General features: G+C 38.7%; 1 protein-coding gene across 1 annotated transcript in view; it reads left to right on the forward strand.

Annotated features, from left to right (window-relative positions):
* MYBPC1 (myosin binding protein C1) overlaps nt 1–16,519 on the forward strand; it is a 116,970-nt gene that overhangs the window by 74,717 nt on the left and 25,734 nt on the right. Inside the window, 8 exon segments of the mRNA XM_042469062.1 lie at nt 916–1,078; nt 3,727–3,833; nt 4,784–4,917; nt 5,771–5,930; nt 6,243–6,347; nt 7,709–7,897; nt 9,135–9,269; nt 15,753–15,863. Of these exon segments, the coding sequence (XP_042324996.1) occupies nt 916–1,078; nt 3,727–3,833; nt 4,784–4,917; nt 5,771–5,930; nt 6,243–6,347; nt 7,709–7,897; nt 9,135–9,269; nt 15,753–15,863 (1,104 nt within the window).

Consider the following 16,519-nt stretch of genomic DNA (forward strand, 5'->3'; position numbering starts at 1 on the left):
CTACTTTAATAATAAATGCTGGCCAGATTCAAATGGGATCTGTCTTTGATGGAACTACTTTCATCAGCAGAACCTCCATGTAGTCCTATTCCCAGTGGGCTCCAAAAAGTTTCTCAGCAATCCACAGGAGGTTTTAAAAATGTGTAGGATGCTGGAAAGAAGATTGTGCTCTTTCAGTTTTTTTGAAAGGAGCAATTCCATTCAGTGGTGTCACTAGTGTTGACATCACCCAATGTGGTAACTCATCATAATTCCCATGTATCACTGAATAGCTGTGATATAAACAACTAACAAAATTAAAATATCATACTCACAGCCAAGATGTACTAAAATAATTTTTTTAAATTATGTTAAAGAACAGCACTGGGGCCTCTGCTTTCTCCTCCCACTGAGCCTCACTCCACTCACACAATCTCTTCAGTATTTTAAAGGGATGTAGGTGAATGCTACAGCCCATTTCTGTGCAAAGGTAGATGACTGGGGAGCAGTGGTATCATGCCCCCTCAGGGTGTCACCTGGTGTGGTCTGCACCTCCTGCCTCACCCCTCCTCCAAGTGACTCTCCTGGTTTCATTAACAGAATTACCCCGTTCGACCTGGTGTGTGTGTGCGCGCGCGCACACACACACACACACACACACACACACACTGCATGCATAAATTGATGACTCAAGTATGGTTGGGTTGTTTTAGATGTGTTTCTTAGATCTGTGCACTGCTACCTGTAGCCCATATTTATTGCAATTATGGAGCAGCATAGTGTTCTCCCTAAGAATCCTGCTGCAGCACAGATGTATGCAGTAGTTTGCAATACTCCTGCATGTGCCCCAGTCCTTCAGTGAAGTGCTTCAATTCTTCAACATGACTGAAATTAGCTGCCCATGAACTGATGCCATAATTTCTCTCATTCCTAAAGTGAGACCGCTGAAGATATTGCATCCATTGGAAGACCAGACTGTGAGGCTTGGCAAAGAGCTCTCTTTGAAATGTGAGATCTCTGAAAATGTTGAAGGAAAGTGGTATAAAAATGGGCAGCTACTCCAGCCCAGTGACCGCATCAAGATGTATCACAAAGGAAGGTAAGCCTGCAGCTCAGGCTGGGGAGAAACAGTGATTTGATAGAAAATCCATGAAACTGACCAGTAATTTAAAGTTTTGTGAAATGACCTTCCCCCAACGCTCATTCTGCACATTATTCTTCTTTAGTACCTTTTCTTCAAAATATGGACTTTACCATACAAGGCAGCAAATCACAATTGGAGCTGGATTATTGCATCTTTGGCTGGGGCTTATTACATGACATCGACCATCTTGTGTTGTTCTCTCATTTGGAAAGGATTTCTTTCATCGCACAAAAACTCTGTTAATGACCTCCTTTCACACTTCTGTTGTGCTGCCATTTCCTGTGCAAAAGTTCAATTGTGCTTTTATGCAATAGAGATTAATTTATTGAATTAGTCTGATAATAATTACAAATGATAAAACCATACAATAATAAATAGTACCAGATACTACAGTCCACCTCCAGTGATCAGGGGAGAAAGAGAAGGAAATTTCAGTCCAATTTCTTTTCAATTGACAAAATAAACTGAGAAACTTTTAAACTTTTTTTCTCTGTAGAAAAAAAAATCCATTGGCAAATGACCCCCCCCCCCCACACACACACACAAACCACTGGGGTTTATCAGAGAAGCCAAAATTTTGCCCAGTCATCCTACCTCCTTTTTCAGAGTAATTTATTATTTATTATTATTTTAAAAGCATTTATTTCATTTACTCTCTGCCTCTTGCTTGATGTTTCTTGTAGCCAGGGTTAACTAATGGCTGGTTAATAATGAAAGCCAACATCAGAATAGACCAGACTAGCTGCTCACTTTCTTGTGCCAGTTATTACTAAAGTCTGATCTATCTCAATCAGGAACCCACCCACCCCTGGAAAAAAAGGCCTTTTAAAATGTAAGGCTGTTTTCATTTATATTTCATTTATATTTTGGGTGGGGGGATGTATCTTTGTGTGTGCCAAACTTGCAAAAGGGGGTGGGGATGTCTTGGATGAGGTAGTGGATGAGTGATAAGGTTTTGCTGCAAATGAACATTGCAGTCTCAGAAAGGTCTGATAGAAAAGAAGGCAGATCAACTGCATAAAATTTTCAGAAACAATGCTATTTTAGCAGCAGAACAGCCTCGTGTGATAAAGCCTTAAGTTCCATTGCATCCAGGGGGAATGAATCCATTGGTGTCGCTCTACAGGGTGTCAGCCAGTGTGGGAGGCAGAACTTCAGGGTGGGACTTCTGGACAGGGTTTCTGGAGACAGGGCACAAAGGGTGACATCCACATTGCTGCTGCATGCTGCTTTACTCACAGGTAGAATAGCATGTGACAGGGAGAGGGGCTGGGCATGCTCCCTCCTGCCGTATGCTACACTGACAGCACTGACGGGGGGAGGCACATGGCACCCTCAATGCCACTGCTTTGTTCTCCTCGTGAGAAGGATGAAGCAGTGGCACCAAGATGGAGAGGAAACCAGGTGTCCCCCTTCTATGGGGTGTCACCCGGTGCAGGCCGCACCCCTCTAGTGATGCCACTGACTGAATTCTGATTGGACACAATGGACTGCACTGGAAATTGGTGATTCCCACTCCACCCACATCCCACACAATGCCATGGCACTCATTTTAAATCTTTTGGTTCCATTTTTTAAAAAATGAAGCATATTTAGGCTTTTTGCAAAGTGATGCTTGCATAAAAAGGAGGGGAGTCCACTGTGAAAAAATCAAATTTAAAATTATTGTGCATGCACAGTACACTGTGATTTTATATTCTTAACAAATGCTTCAGTTGTTTCCTTTTCTTTTGAAAGGGAAAGTAACTTATGTCAGGTTTTATCTGTATTTTATTGTTTCTTGTCTTGTAAGCCGCCTTGATCATGCAATTGGAAAGGCGGGATATAAATAAAAATTATTATTATTATTATTAAAATAAACTGGTGAAGGAACAGTCTATCCCTCTGTGAAAGTGTGTTTTTCTGTAGATATTTTACTGAATCCCAGTATTATATTATTCTCCAGTGAGCAGTGGGGAAGCTACTCTTTTAAAAAAGATGACAGCCACTTTTAATTTCCCAAAAGTCAGTGTGTATATCTGAACAAGGATTTTGGGGGGGGGGCACCAAAATGACAGCTACTTGGGCTCTTGTACACCAAAAGTATTTTGCCTCACCCCCCAAAAGAAAGCTGAAGTGAAATATCTAATTCTTGGTCCTTGCCCTAATTGCAACACAGTGATCTTGGGCCTTTGTTCAACCTCAGAATGATTGCTTCCCTTGCTGAAAACCTGTTGAGTTTTATCACTTGGCAAATCTTTTCATCACAACTTGCTTTCTTGTATAAGCAATTGTTCCTATCAAACTCATTCCTGTTTCAAGTATTCAAGAGTTCTCTGAAAAATAATACAAGTGATCCAGTTTAATATAAATGCTATTTAACCCGCCACAAATTTTAAATAACACCTGTTGTCTCTCACTGTTGGCCACAGTGGATGGAGGTGATGGGAGATGTAGGCTGAATTACGTATCTGAAGGGACCAACGTTTCCCAGCACTAGTTTATAGTTAAAATATCCAAGCTGCCATATTGTCATGTAACAGAAATGGGTTTCTTGTTTGTCTCCTACCTGTGTTATATAACTGCACTATATCTATCTATCATTTTTCTGCCTTTTCCCATAGAATCCATCGGCTAATTATTGATAACTCACTGGTTGAAGATGATGGTGAATATATGTTTGTTCCAGACACCTATAATGTTAATATCCCCTGCAAAGTGCATATTATAGGTAAATTCCTTATGCTGCTTTTACCTGACTTGTGGCATATACTGTTTACTATTTAGAAGGTGGCCAGGAGAGTGGTAGAGTTAAATATATCTGCCTTGTGCTCATTATGGTCAGGAGCATTACAGATGACAGTGAAGAAAGCTGATAGGAAGAACATAGACTCATTTAAGATGGGTGCTGGAGAAGAGTTCTATGGATACTGTGGATTGTTCTGTTAATAAATAAATAAATGGGTTTAGAGTAAATCATACCTGAACTGAAGCTCTGACTAAACTGAGGCTGTTGTAGTTTGGTCATGTCATGAGAAGCCATAACTCTCTATAAAAGACAATAATACTTAGTAAATTAGAAGACAGTAGGAAAAGAGGAAGACCATGTTCCAGATGAATAGACTCAACCAAAGAAGCCATAGACCTGAGTCTGTAAGACCTGAACAGGCCAGTAGAGTACAGGGTGACTAGGAGCTCTCTCATCCATACGGTTGCCTTGATGGCAGTTAACAACAAAATAAAACAGCAGAAGGATCTTCTGGCACCTTAAATATAAACAATCAATCAATCTGTTGCCACAAAAACTACAGTTTTCACTTAAATTATTTCCCTTTAAGGCTGCATTAAACCCTTTGCTGTTTTTTTAAAAAGTGACATCATCCATACAATTAGTAACAGCACAAATCTTTGTCAAGTAAATAGCGGCAACTTCCCTACAAATCCAGTTCTTTAATCCCTTTCTTTTGCTACTTCAGTGAGATGCTGTTCACATTTATAGTTTATTGGCAGGAAGGTTGTTCCCCCCCCCCTTATTACTGTTTATCATTGTTTTATTGTGTCCTATGGTTTTTATTCTGTACATTGCTTTGGGAAGGTTTCCCATAAAAGATATCCTTTAAAAATGATAGAAGTGTCAATCAGCATATTGATTGAAATGTTCTTATCATGGAAATTCCTCAGATCCTCCTAAAATCCACCTTGATGGGCTTGGTGAAGGCAATACGGTGACAGTAGTTGCAGGAACCAAGTTACGACTTGAAATCCCCGTCTCTGGAGAACCAGCTCCAAAGGTTATGTGGAGCAGAGGGGACAAGGTAGAACTGTAATTTAGACCTCTTATCTGTACACTGATGTTAGAGTTTTAAAAATAAGACTTTTTTGTTTTGTTGTACAATACTGTGAGAGAACACAGAGGTTTATTCTGACAGCAACACAGCTTTGAATTAGAAGTCCAGATCTCAGTCTGGCAATGCTGGCTTGAGAATTCTGGGAGCTATAGAAAACACGGGACACCTGAAAATGTGATAGGCATCCTGTCTACACCTCATCCAAATAATTAAAAAACCTGTATATGATATAGGTTGAAGGTTAGAGCCCTGTGGCACTCCTCTCAAGGCTACTTTTCAGATGATGCATTATTCAGTCCTCATGGAGTACCATGCTTGTCTAGCCAGTGTTGAATTCATCTAACAGTAGACTCACCCAGCCTCTATTCTTGTCAGTAATGATAAAATGGAATATTTTGTCAAGTGGTTTTATAAATTGAGACACACTGACATTTTCATAATTTAGTAGTTCTGTCAAAGATAAAATAAGATTGGCCTGACTCTATTTTTTGACAAATTCATGATGTTTCCTATTCCTAGAAATAAATACATTGTTTCTCAATGTTCGCAGAGAACTGCTGAGGAATTATAAAATTGGGCACAGTGTAATCTCTTATTTAAATACTGTGTTTTGTTACATTGTTACATAGTAGCTACCTGTGCAGATTCCTCATATTATGTCCTACTTTGATTTCTTGCCAGTCTCTTGGAGGTTTTTAGCCCTCACAATGTCAATGATTGTGTAATGCAGGGGATTGCACTGGATGGCCCTTGTGGTATCTTCCAACTCTATGATTTTATGATTCTCCTTCCCTGATTCCATCTTTAAAATCATTGCTAGTGGCTCATGGATTCTGCAAGCAGAATACGAGCAGAGAATTATCCAGACAGCAGTTGCTTGGTGATTGATTCAGCAGAAAGAGATGACTCTGGTGTCTACAGGATAATGGTAAAGAATGAGGCTGGCGAAGACACAGCCCATATCAACATCAAAGTGGTTGGTAAGTCATTCTAGTACAAGCTTATTTCATAATCTAGTACACTTAGTCTTTCCTCAGATAGTTTCAATTTGCCCTTTCAATACACAAACTACTTCATATTTCTTGGTCTTGCAATGATCTGTAGTTATGTTAAGGAGTTGAGAGATAACAGTGGAGAAACATCACATCTGATTAACCTCTTAGCAAATTTTCAACCTACCTCTAGTGTATCAAAGTTTAGCTTTAACTTTGTTGTAGCAGTACATCATAGCCTGTCTGTTCTATAGGAATGTCAGCACAACAAATGCAGAAATCCTTTTTTTATTGCAACAGATATCCCAGACCCCCCAGAAGCACCCAATGTAATTGATGTAGGAGAAGACTGGTGCATAATGACCTGGGAACCTCCAGCCAATGATGGTGGATCCCCTGTCTTAGGTGAGTAGAACAACCATCCACATGGACATTTTGCTATTTGGTAAAATACTTGTCAAGGTTAATGGGGCTGCTGACCTGATGACCACACTGAGGACATTCAGCCACAGATGCTTAAAGAGGAAAAAAAAAGAAAGCCTTCTGAGAATCAACAAAGGAGAACAAAACACACACACACACACTTCAGTAGGATTAGACTTCACCAGGATCCATCAGAGCAGGAGTGGGCAAAGCACAGCCCATGGGCCACATGCAACCCTTTGCTACCCAAAGTAGACTCTCTGAAACCCTGCCTCGCCCAGGCACCTAGAGCCCTCTAAAAAGATTTTTTTTCTGGATCAAAAATAATTCAAGGTCATAGCAGATTTCCTCCCCCAACCTTGGGGTCCTCAACCTCCCAACATACCTTAAAAACCAACCAGACACACCCCCCCCCCATCATCCAAAAATGAATTAAAATCAAAACCAGAAGTGATGTTGCTCACTTCCTTTTTCAGGTTTGGCTACTTTCAGGGGTTTCTAGAAGATGTTTTAAAGATATGGAGATGGATGGTGTTTGGGGGAGTGAAGATGCTGCATTTTGTATTGGTTTTGAGCCTTTGAGGGAGTTTGAGGTTGAAAATTGTCAGGAAAACACACACACACACACACACAGAGAGAGAGAGAGAGAGAGAGAGAGAGAGAGAGAGAGAGAGAGAGAGGTATGGCCTGCAGAGGGAGGGCACAATTGCTCCCCATCACTTCTTTAGTTGCAAACACCTACTCTAGATAAAAGGAGTGGTGTGTTTATGTGTGTTTGTGTGAAGTGACCCAGAAAAGATGATGTAAAGAAAGGCCTCTCTTGGGACTAAAAGTGGGGAGTGAGTAAATAAATAAATAAATAAATAATAGGTTGGGTGGTAGAAAACATTGCAAAAAATGCCTCCTAGAGGGCATTCAGGAGCATTTGGTAGCCACAAATATGATGGGGAGATTTCTTATGGGCAATGTGGTCTCTTAGCTCCCAAAAGTCACCCACTCCTGAAGTACTACCTATACTTCATCTTATAAGGGGGGGGAAATCAATGTAAGAAAAAAGTGTATTACTCAACCCTAAGGTTTTTAAAGTTTAGGCTACTAAAAATAGTTTGAATATAGTGAGCAAGAGAAGTTAAAATAGCATTTCTGCAATGAGGAACCATATTCATAATCAGATGAATATGAGGGGGATTGCTTCTTCTAATAAATGTGAATTGTGATTTAAAAGGCAGACATTACTTTCCTGACCAAGTCAAATGAGTAATTTATGTTATATTCCTATTTGTTTAGTTTTGAAACACTGTGACATTGCTAACTGTATTATAATCATGCATAAATTCATTTAGGATACTACATTGAGAGGAAAAAGAAGCAAAGTTCCAGGTGGATGAGGCTAAACTTTGATCTTATTAAAGAAACAACTTTTGAGCCCAAAAAGATGATTGAAGGAGTTGCGTATGAAGTCCGCGTGTTTGCTGTCAATGCCATTGGCACTTCCAAACCAAGCATGCCTTCAAAGCCTTTTGTGCCATTGGGTGAGTATATGTATCTTTAAATAAGCAGACCATTTGACATGTTTAAATTTTTTCAATAGAATATTATAGTATCCTGGTGGTTTGTTGCAAGAGAAATTCAGAGACATAACATTAATTAAGAAAAACAGCTATTTTCCAACTTATTCTCTATAATCCTTATTAATATATATTTTTAATGGTAGCATTATTTTTTTTAAAAAAAAGTAAGATTTTAAACATGTCCATTATCAGTGTCTTCCAGGACTAGACTGGAAATCCAAGTCTGAGTCACATACAGTCAAATGAGGCATCTTGGGCTGTGTGTCCTTCAGTCTGAGGCTGCATCCAAACTGCGGAAATAATCCACGTTGACACCATTTTAAATGACTTGGCTCAATGCTATGGCATTCTGATAATTGTAGCTTTGTGAGACATTTAGCCTCCTCTGTTAGAGAGCAATGGTGCTACAACAAAGTACAAATCCCAGAATTCCATAGCACTGAGCCATGGCAGTTGAAATGAGGGTCAACCTGAATTATTTCTGCAGTGTGGAGGCAGCCTCAGCGTACTCGCCAATCTATCAGCAGAAAGGAATAGGTGTGTGCAATAGAAATAGAGGGTTGGACTTGATATGTCTATGAGGCCCCTTCCAACGTTATGATTCTATATCATCACTTGCAATTATTGAGTAGTATGAAACATTTGGATTGACCAGAGGTGGGTCACTAGGATCTGAGATTTCTGCTTTTGCCTATTCAACAGATCAATACCTTTTGCTGCCTACACTCCAGCTTCTAGCTTTGATCTGGAAAGGATAGATTCAAGTATCCATTGCCAAGGTGCTTGGCTAGCAGCTGTCTGTTCAACCTTTTTCTATAAATGAGATTTTAGGGTATGTTTCTGACCTTGTGTAAGCCATGGAGATTATCTTCCAACAGGTATATGTCAAGGTCAATCATGTGGTGGGTGTAAGTATCCCCAAAATGATGGCAGTAGGTACCCACTTGCTCAGTCTAACAGATGCCTATTGTCAATATCAGTTCCTCCTCCCACAACCTGAGTATCTGTAATATAAGTGGTAGAGATATTTTTAATGGACCTGTGCCAAAAGAGCTGTTCTAATCCCATGAATGAAAAGAAAGAGTATGTGTAAAAGAAAATTGTACAAAGAGCAGAAACACAGGAATAACTCATATAAAAAGACTTCAACAGATCCAGCTGTATCGCTAATACAAATCCTTCCTTTCCTTGTTTTTAGCTGTCACCAGCCCACCCACCTGCCTGTCAGTTGATTCTGTAACAGATACTACAGTAACCATGAAATGGCGGCCACCAGACCAAATTGGAGCTGCAGGTTTAGATGGCTATATTATAGAATATTGCTTTGAAGGAAGTAAGTGGCCATGATTTTTTGCTGCTTCAACTAGGTGAGACATGTCCTACTTTTTCTGTCTGAGATCAAGGCAAATATGTAATTAAGTAGGGCTCTCCAAAGTAAAATTATGAGGCTCTATCCTAACTTCTAAAGTTCTGGTCAAACTATTTATAAAAAATACTGGTTTCACATTTTAAGATGGCATTGTAAATCAAGGGCTCATAATCCTGAAACATTGTGGAGTAAATATTAGATTGATATGGAAATATAATGTATGCTTCCATTAGTAACACTTCAATAACTGAGAAATCAAGGAAGAAGGAAAAAAAGGAAAACCAGAATTAGTTATCATATTAATTAACTGTGCAATAATTTAAAGCCCAGCGTATTAAGTGTTATTACTTATATAGTAATTTCTTATGTGATGAAGTCAATACAACTGTCAAGAGTGAACCTTTTGGTACTGATGTGTCAAACTGGTCTTATGAGTATTTCATACCCAGACAACAGCTTACCTTGGTCAAGGGTTATGGTCTGGGTGAACAATGAATCATCTGCATGGCCAGTTCAGCATGTCAGAAACTTCTGAAGATATTTATGATCAGCTAATGAAGTCAGAGTGGTTATTCTGTGAAAAAAAAACCAAGCTGAAAATGTGTATCTGGTGTAGCGTTAGTGAGAGTTCATCAGAATTTTATGTATGATTCATAAAGCCAGACTCCTGTAGGTGGTATACACTGGTAACCTCTTGTTAAAAGTTTTTGCACTTTTTCAGTTGTTGTAGAAGGAAGTAGCCAAAAGCAGGTTGCAAAAGGAGGTAGGTAGCTTGACTACTGCAGCTAAAGTTGCACAACCAAGAAAAAGGAACAGCTTTTGCTCTCTGGGAGTGTCGTGGCTCTTTTTCTCTTGGCTGTTCAACAACAACTGATAAATTCCCAGAAGCCTCAGCCACCCACCTGGCCACTGAGCTGGCTGCCTCCAGCACTACCATGAATTGTGCAGCCAGTGTCAGAGGAGGCCCAGGCACTGGTGGAGATTTATATTCCATCAGTAGTGGCATTGGATCTCAGCTTCTGACTACAGTCCTGTAAACTGGAAGTCATTCCCACTGAACTCTGTGTGACTTATTGCTGAGTAGATATGCAGAAGATCATTCTGCATATATCCTCAGAGCCTTTGCTTGTTTGTACAAGGGCTTCTCTAGTACGAAAATGTTAATTTACCCTCCCAGCCTTCAACACACAATATGATTAATGGTGAGGAAAATTTCCCTTCAGTTCAGTTTTGCATTTCGTCAGGCAAAAACAAACAAGAAGCAGCAGGCTTATATAATATTACAAACCAAAAAAAGGAGGACAACAATAGTTGTAAATTAACAATAAAATGATCTGACCGAGACGTGTCTATTTATCAAAAAGAACCCATATGTGTTATCCACATGGTTTTACATCCCAATCATAAGAGTAATCACATTTACATATATGGTACTATAATATAACTCTGTGGTTGTTTTTGGTAATCAACATCCATATATTCAACTGCAGCAACCCAGTCTCCTCAGTCCCTTTGGGATATATTTATCCTTGGTGCTTGCAGCAACAGAGCATGAAGATATGATGAGTAGTCTTCCCAGGTAGGACGGCTACCTCCGGAGTACTTTTAGGGCCGTTTCGACCTTAGTTGGTCTTCATCAGAAATCTTCATGGTTCATTGTCAGACTACCATTACAAATATAACATGATTCTGGGCATACAAAGTAACAAAAATTAGTACAACCATTAACAAAAGTAATAATTAGCATGATAGTACATAATAGCAGAATGACCAAAATTAGCTTACCCACGTCTCCAAACTGTTAAGCTTGACTGATAAGCAGCAAAATTGGCAAAATGCTCAGTGAGTTTACACAGAAAGTGTGTGTGGAAATATACTAAGCCTCTACAATAGGCTTCAGGTGCTGAATCAAGACATATGGTTCCTTAAAGGTATATACAAGGATACTGTAGTCCTACAAGTCCCACAAAATAAGCCTGAAAAAGTGGCTGAATGTACACAAACATGGTGTTGTTAATATCTAGCCAATGGCATATGTAGAAAATAACAATAAGTATTTGGTCAATTGTTCATACATTTTCACATCAATAACAATGTCCCACATGCATTTTAGATTATATTCTGGTCCTCCAAAACTCTATGTCTCAACTGGCATTGATTGACACTACATTAGTTACACATTTTTCACAATTACATCACTCCCCAGAGTCCTTAAAATTTTTTGTAATAGAGCAAGTGAAATTTGGTATATTTTATAGTGGCAATAGACAAACCAAACTCCTACAAAGAGAGTCTTTTTGGATTTATAAGTTAGCATCTCACACACCCAAGGGGTTAAATGATCGCTTAGATCTAAGTTCATTCTTGTAAGGTAGTTATAATTGAAATATATACAAGGGTAAAAGTGTAATCAATGCCAGTTGAGACATAGAGTTTTGGAGGACCAGAATATAATCTAAAATGCATGTGGGACATTGTTATTGATGTGAAAATGTATGAACAATTGACCAAATACTTAAGTGACAAAATTAGACATTGAGTGGAGTACAAATCCAGTTCACATATGGAAAGATTCCCCCCCTATTTTGTAATATTTAGAAAAAAATGTATACGGTATATTCAAAAATAGAAGGGCAATGCTGTGCACCATAAATTTAATTCTCTCTGTGTTATTGATGCAGCTAGCATAAACAGTTCACATTTCCTGAAGAAATGTGGTTTGGGAAGTATCCCTTACCAATGGAACTAAGTAGAGCACACTGTGGACTGCAGAGGGATGGCAGACACAGCTGTGGGAAGATGCCTATTTCTGCTTTTCTTCCCTTAATCAATGATTCCATCATTTAATTTTTTTAATAGCACCATTTATGAACCTACTATGAATTAGATTATAATCTACTGATATTGAACTCCTCTCCTTATTACCAACCATGTGGAACAATTCTAAGATTATTTCCTTCACTGGATAATATAGAGATATTTCTCTTTTTAATTAAAAAAAGTTGTCAGATTAAACTTTCAGTAGGCAGGCTATGTATTTCCCAGAAATAAGAAATCAGCAGCGAAAGTCACATGGGAAAAATGAGGTACAAAATAGTTACAGGGTGCTGTGTTCTTGAAGTTCATCCAGTGCACTTTGAGCACTTTGCTCTTTGCAGACACCTTGATAAAGGGCAGTTTGCTCATAGCGCAGCAAAAGAAATGCACAAATGAATCAGTTTTCTACGTTATCTGTGCAAGGGTTTCAGCTTGCTGAAAAAGGATTCATGATTGCCTCTACTATGTCAGATAGGGGACTTTCAACAACAATAATCAAAGTTTTAATTGAGACACAAGGGTTTCCTTTTGGAAAATCAATGCTGATGTACAGGGGGGAAATAGGTGCTGATGTTTTACTTGAGATAATTAATCACAAACTGAATTTGGGTATTGTAAACTAATACAGTGGAGCCTTGCCTTACACGTGGATCTGTTCCGGACCCCCCCCCCCCCAGCGTAAGGCAAATACCACACAAGCTCAAGCTTGTGCTTGTGGGGGGTGTGGCGTGCATACGCCCATGGCATGTGCGTCATTCAATTCATTGCAGTGTGGCTTCCATGTAAACCAGAAGCCGCATATGGCGTGCCCACGTATGGAGTGGGTGCACTGTATTGTAATTAAGTCTGTTAACAATATGGTTCATAGCATCCCTTAGAAATGTAGGTCATGAAAGGCAATGTTCAATCATGATCTCAAGGTACAGTATATGAAGAGGTATGTTCGCAGGATTAGTTCCACACTACTGAAAAGAAAAAGGCAGTTGATGACAATATCAACACACCCACCAGGGCCAAGAACCATTTTGTTTCATCCACTGATATTGTCAGCAGCAAATGCTTCCGGTATTTGCTATATATGATTGAAAAACCTTGTAAAGCAGAATTTTGGGTTGTGTAGAAGTCTGGAGGATGGGCATGTAAGAAAAGGAGAATATCTTACTGCAGCCTAAGCAGGCAATACCTAAGAATTGAAATCACCTCTTTTCAGATCTCCTGATTGAGTTCTTCCATCAGCAGATGTACCATATTGGTTTCTGGTCCACAAAAATAATCAGGGTTTTTTTTTTTAATTAGTTGCCAGACAGTTATCAAGAAACAACTCCAATAGAAATGCTATGTTACTAAGGATAATGCTGCATGCATGCTGAATGGTAAATCTAGCTGTAATGGGGAGGAAAGTCTTTCAAGAAACACTTCAGGTCTAACTTCCTTGTGTACTTGTTGAACAGAGCAAATCCTTTACTTTTTTCTTTCAGATAGGCTTAAAAGCATTAAGAAGATATGTCAAAATGACAGCTGTGTCTGCCATTTTGGTATTACCCACCTCAGATAAAATACAAGAGTGATGTATTTTACAAACAATATTGTGTGTACTCTGTATATTCTACTTATGCTTTGCATAGCTAGATATACATCTATATATATGTTTATATACAATGAATGTGATCCATGTGTATTGTAACTCTTTGGGACATTTCTAGAAAATACAAAAAGCAAAACACAATACCTTGGTGTTTTATGCTCTATCTCTTGCTCTGCCTTATCTCCTTTCCTTATTGTTTCAATACCTGAATTTCTCTGTTCTTCATCTTTTCTCTCCTAGTATTTTGCCTTCAACTAATTTTTCTACAAAGTTTAATGTTTCACCTGGATCTCCAGGTATACTTTCTTTGACTGTCAATCTTTCGGCTGTCACTCTTTCAATTCTACCTTTCTACTCTTCTGCTTACTTATTCTATCAGTTGTTCTCTCTTTCTCTATTATTTCTGTCATTTGTCTATTGCCCTTGAACTGGGTATTAGTAGGGCTGCTTTATTCATATGCAGTTTTTATGGGGGAGAAAGCTACAGAGTGACCTTGTGAGGAAAAAGACAATTACCATGGATCCTTAGCATTAATAAAAGAGATTCTCAGTGTTTAGTTGAATCAATATTACTTTCGTATAGACATCCCCATATAAAGTTTCCACTTAGCAACAAAATCAGATCTTTTGATCTCCTTCAGTTTCTGATTCATTTGCTATCAAAAATTGAAGGTTTGGAGAATTGAAAACAAGGAAATAAGCTCCTAAATAATTTGTAGCTCCCAGTTTTCCTGTGCCAGAATAATAATCATTTATGATCACAGGATAAGTCCTGTATCATGCTGGCACTTGATCAGCAGCACAAAGGAATTTTCTTCTCCTAGCTTTTGAACCACCTGAAAACTGACTCCACTAGTCTTTAGGAGCAGGTTTTGGAACTTCATGAGAAGACTGAAGTGGGGAGGGAGGAATCATCTCAATTCTGCTCAAAAAAGCAGTTCCCTCACTGGATGTATTTTGTTGGCTCTTGGTCATTGTAAATACAAAATAATTAAGATTTTCTCTCCCCCTTCTCTCCCTCCCTCCTACCACATATACAGATGACCCCTCTTGTATACACATATTTATTACTAAGGTGTAAATATTTAAGTTACATAAGTCTTCAGCTAAGAAAAAAAGAATCCTTGTCATTAAAAAGCATATCCTCTTAATATTTTTTCTTTGAGAGTAGCATGACAAAAACATTCCAGGTAGACCTAGATTTGATGATGATCCAAAATTCAATGATGATCCAGTAAGCTAGTATGTTGAATCCCAGACTAGGTCCTGGAAGACCAGAGTTTGAATCCCTACTTGACCATGGTAACCCACTGGGTGACCTTCAGCAAGTCATGCTCAGAAGAAAGCAATGGCAAACCTCCTCTGAACAGATCCTGCCAAGAAAACACATTGGTGGGTTTGCCTTAGGGTTGCCATATGTCAGAAATGATTTAAAGGCATACAACAAGAAGTAATAAAAGGTATGAGAAATAAAATCTGGTTTTCTCCCATGAGCAACAACTGAAACAAGTTAAGGTGCCCTCAGCCACCTTAGGTTTGTACTCCAAACCCTTTATCTTTCCCAGTATGAATTCTGATTTGTCACTGGAAATTATATATCACTGCTTAATGAAAAATCTAGCAGCATAAGTTACTGCTTTTGAACATGAACTCCACTGAGATCATTGCAGCAGTATTGTCACTGACCCATTCCCTCAAGTTCTAATTATTTGTTTCATTTTATGCCTAGGGGCTTTGTTAGCTGCTAGCTACAGTCATGCCAGTAGCCTCCAAATCACCTTATAGGAACATAGATCTGTCCACATACAGTGATTCTTTTTCTTCATCTTTCAGTTTTCCCTTTCTTATTCTGGACTTCACTTTAATCTTTTCTTCCTCTGAAATCTTCTTTTTTTCTAAATGGACTTCTTTTACCTATCTTTTCTTTTCAAACTCGGTTTTTCTATCTCTTTATCTCTCCTTTTCTGGATGCTCATATATACCGGTCAAAAAGGCCTTTTTGCCTATGACTGTAAATCCCCATGTGTGCTTTCCAAATCATTCAGGTTCCCAGGCACCCACTACAGAGGGAAAGGGAAACAGTGGTTCAGAGCAAATTAATAGTGAGGAGGCAGACGGGGGCCAGACGCAGACTGAAGAGAAGACACCCAAGCCTTGTGAGTGTTCAGTGCCATCTTTTTCTTTTCTTTCCCCCCTTTTGTTTTGATGGTTTCCCTTGAACTGTGGCTGGAGCCTCAATCTGAGGGAAACAAAAGAGAAAACCAATCAAACTGTGACTTACCTTTTGTAGGAATCATGCACATGCACATGTTTGATTGAATTATCTTTCCAGTTCTTTCGTCTTCCCAAAGCTCCTCTTCAAGGTGCAGTACATATCTCTGTTGTAGCTATACTTACTAACAGGGATTACTAACTACTGACTCACTATTGCCTGTGTGAAAGTGGGTGCCTCTGAATTAATTGTAATGATGGACTCTCATAAGGTATATCGGCAGAACTATTTGATGGTGAATTTCTGGAAGCAACCTATGACCTGGAAGGTAAAGTATGCAATGAAGATATTTAAACATTCTTACCAAATTAGAGGTTTTTTCCTCCAGCAGCATCTGTTTGCTATCTGCTATATATATTCTGGCAAGGATACAAAATAATTTTGAAGAGTTAAAGAAATTAGATCCATATCATTTATCATACAGTATATAATTATACAATAGTATGTGTATAATGTAGAAATTTTTATTTTTAAAGTTCTTTAGAGCTGTTGTCTTATTTTTATAACATCTTGACGAAGCAGGTTTGTCATCATTTCACA

The sequence above is a fragment of the Sceloporus undulatus genome, chromosome 5 (assembly GCF_019175285.1).
Source record: "Sceloporus undulatus isolate JIND9_A2432 ecotype Alabama chromosome 5, SceUnd_v1.1, whole genome shotgun sequence".
Classification (NCBI taxonomy): Eukaryota; Metazoa; Chordata; class Lepidosauria; order Squamata; family Phrynosomatidae; genus Sceloporus; species Sceloporus undulatus.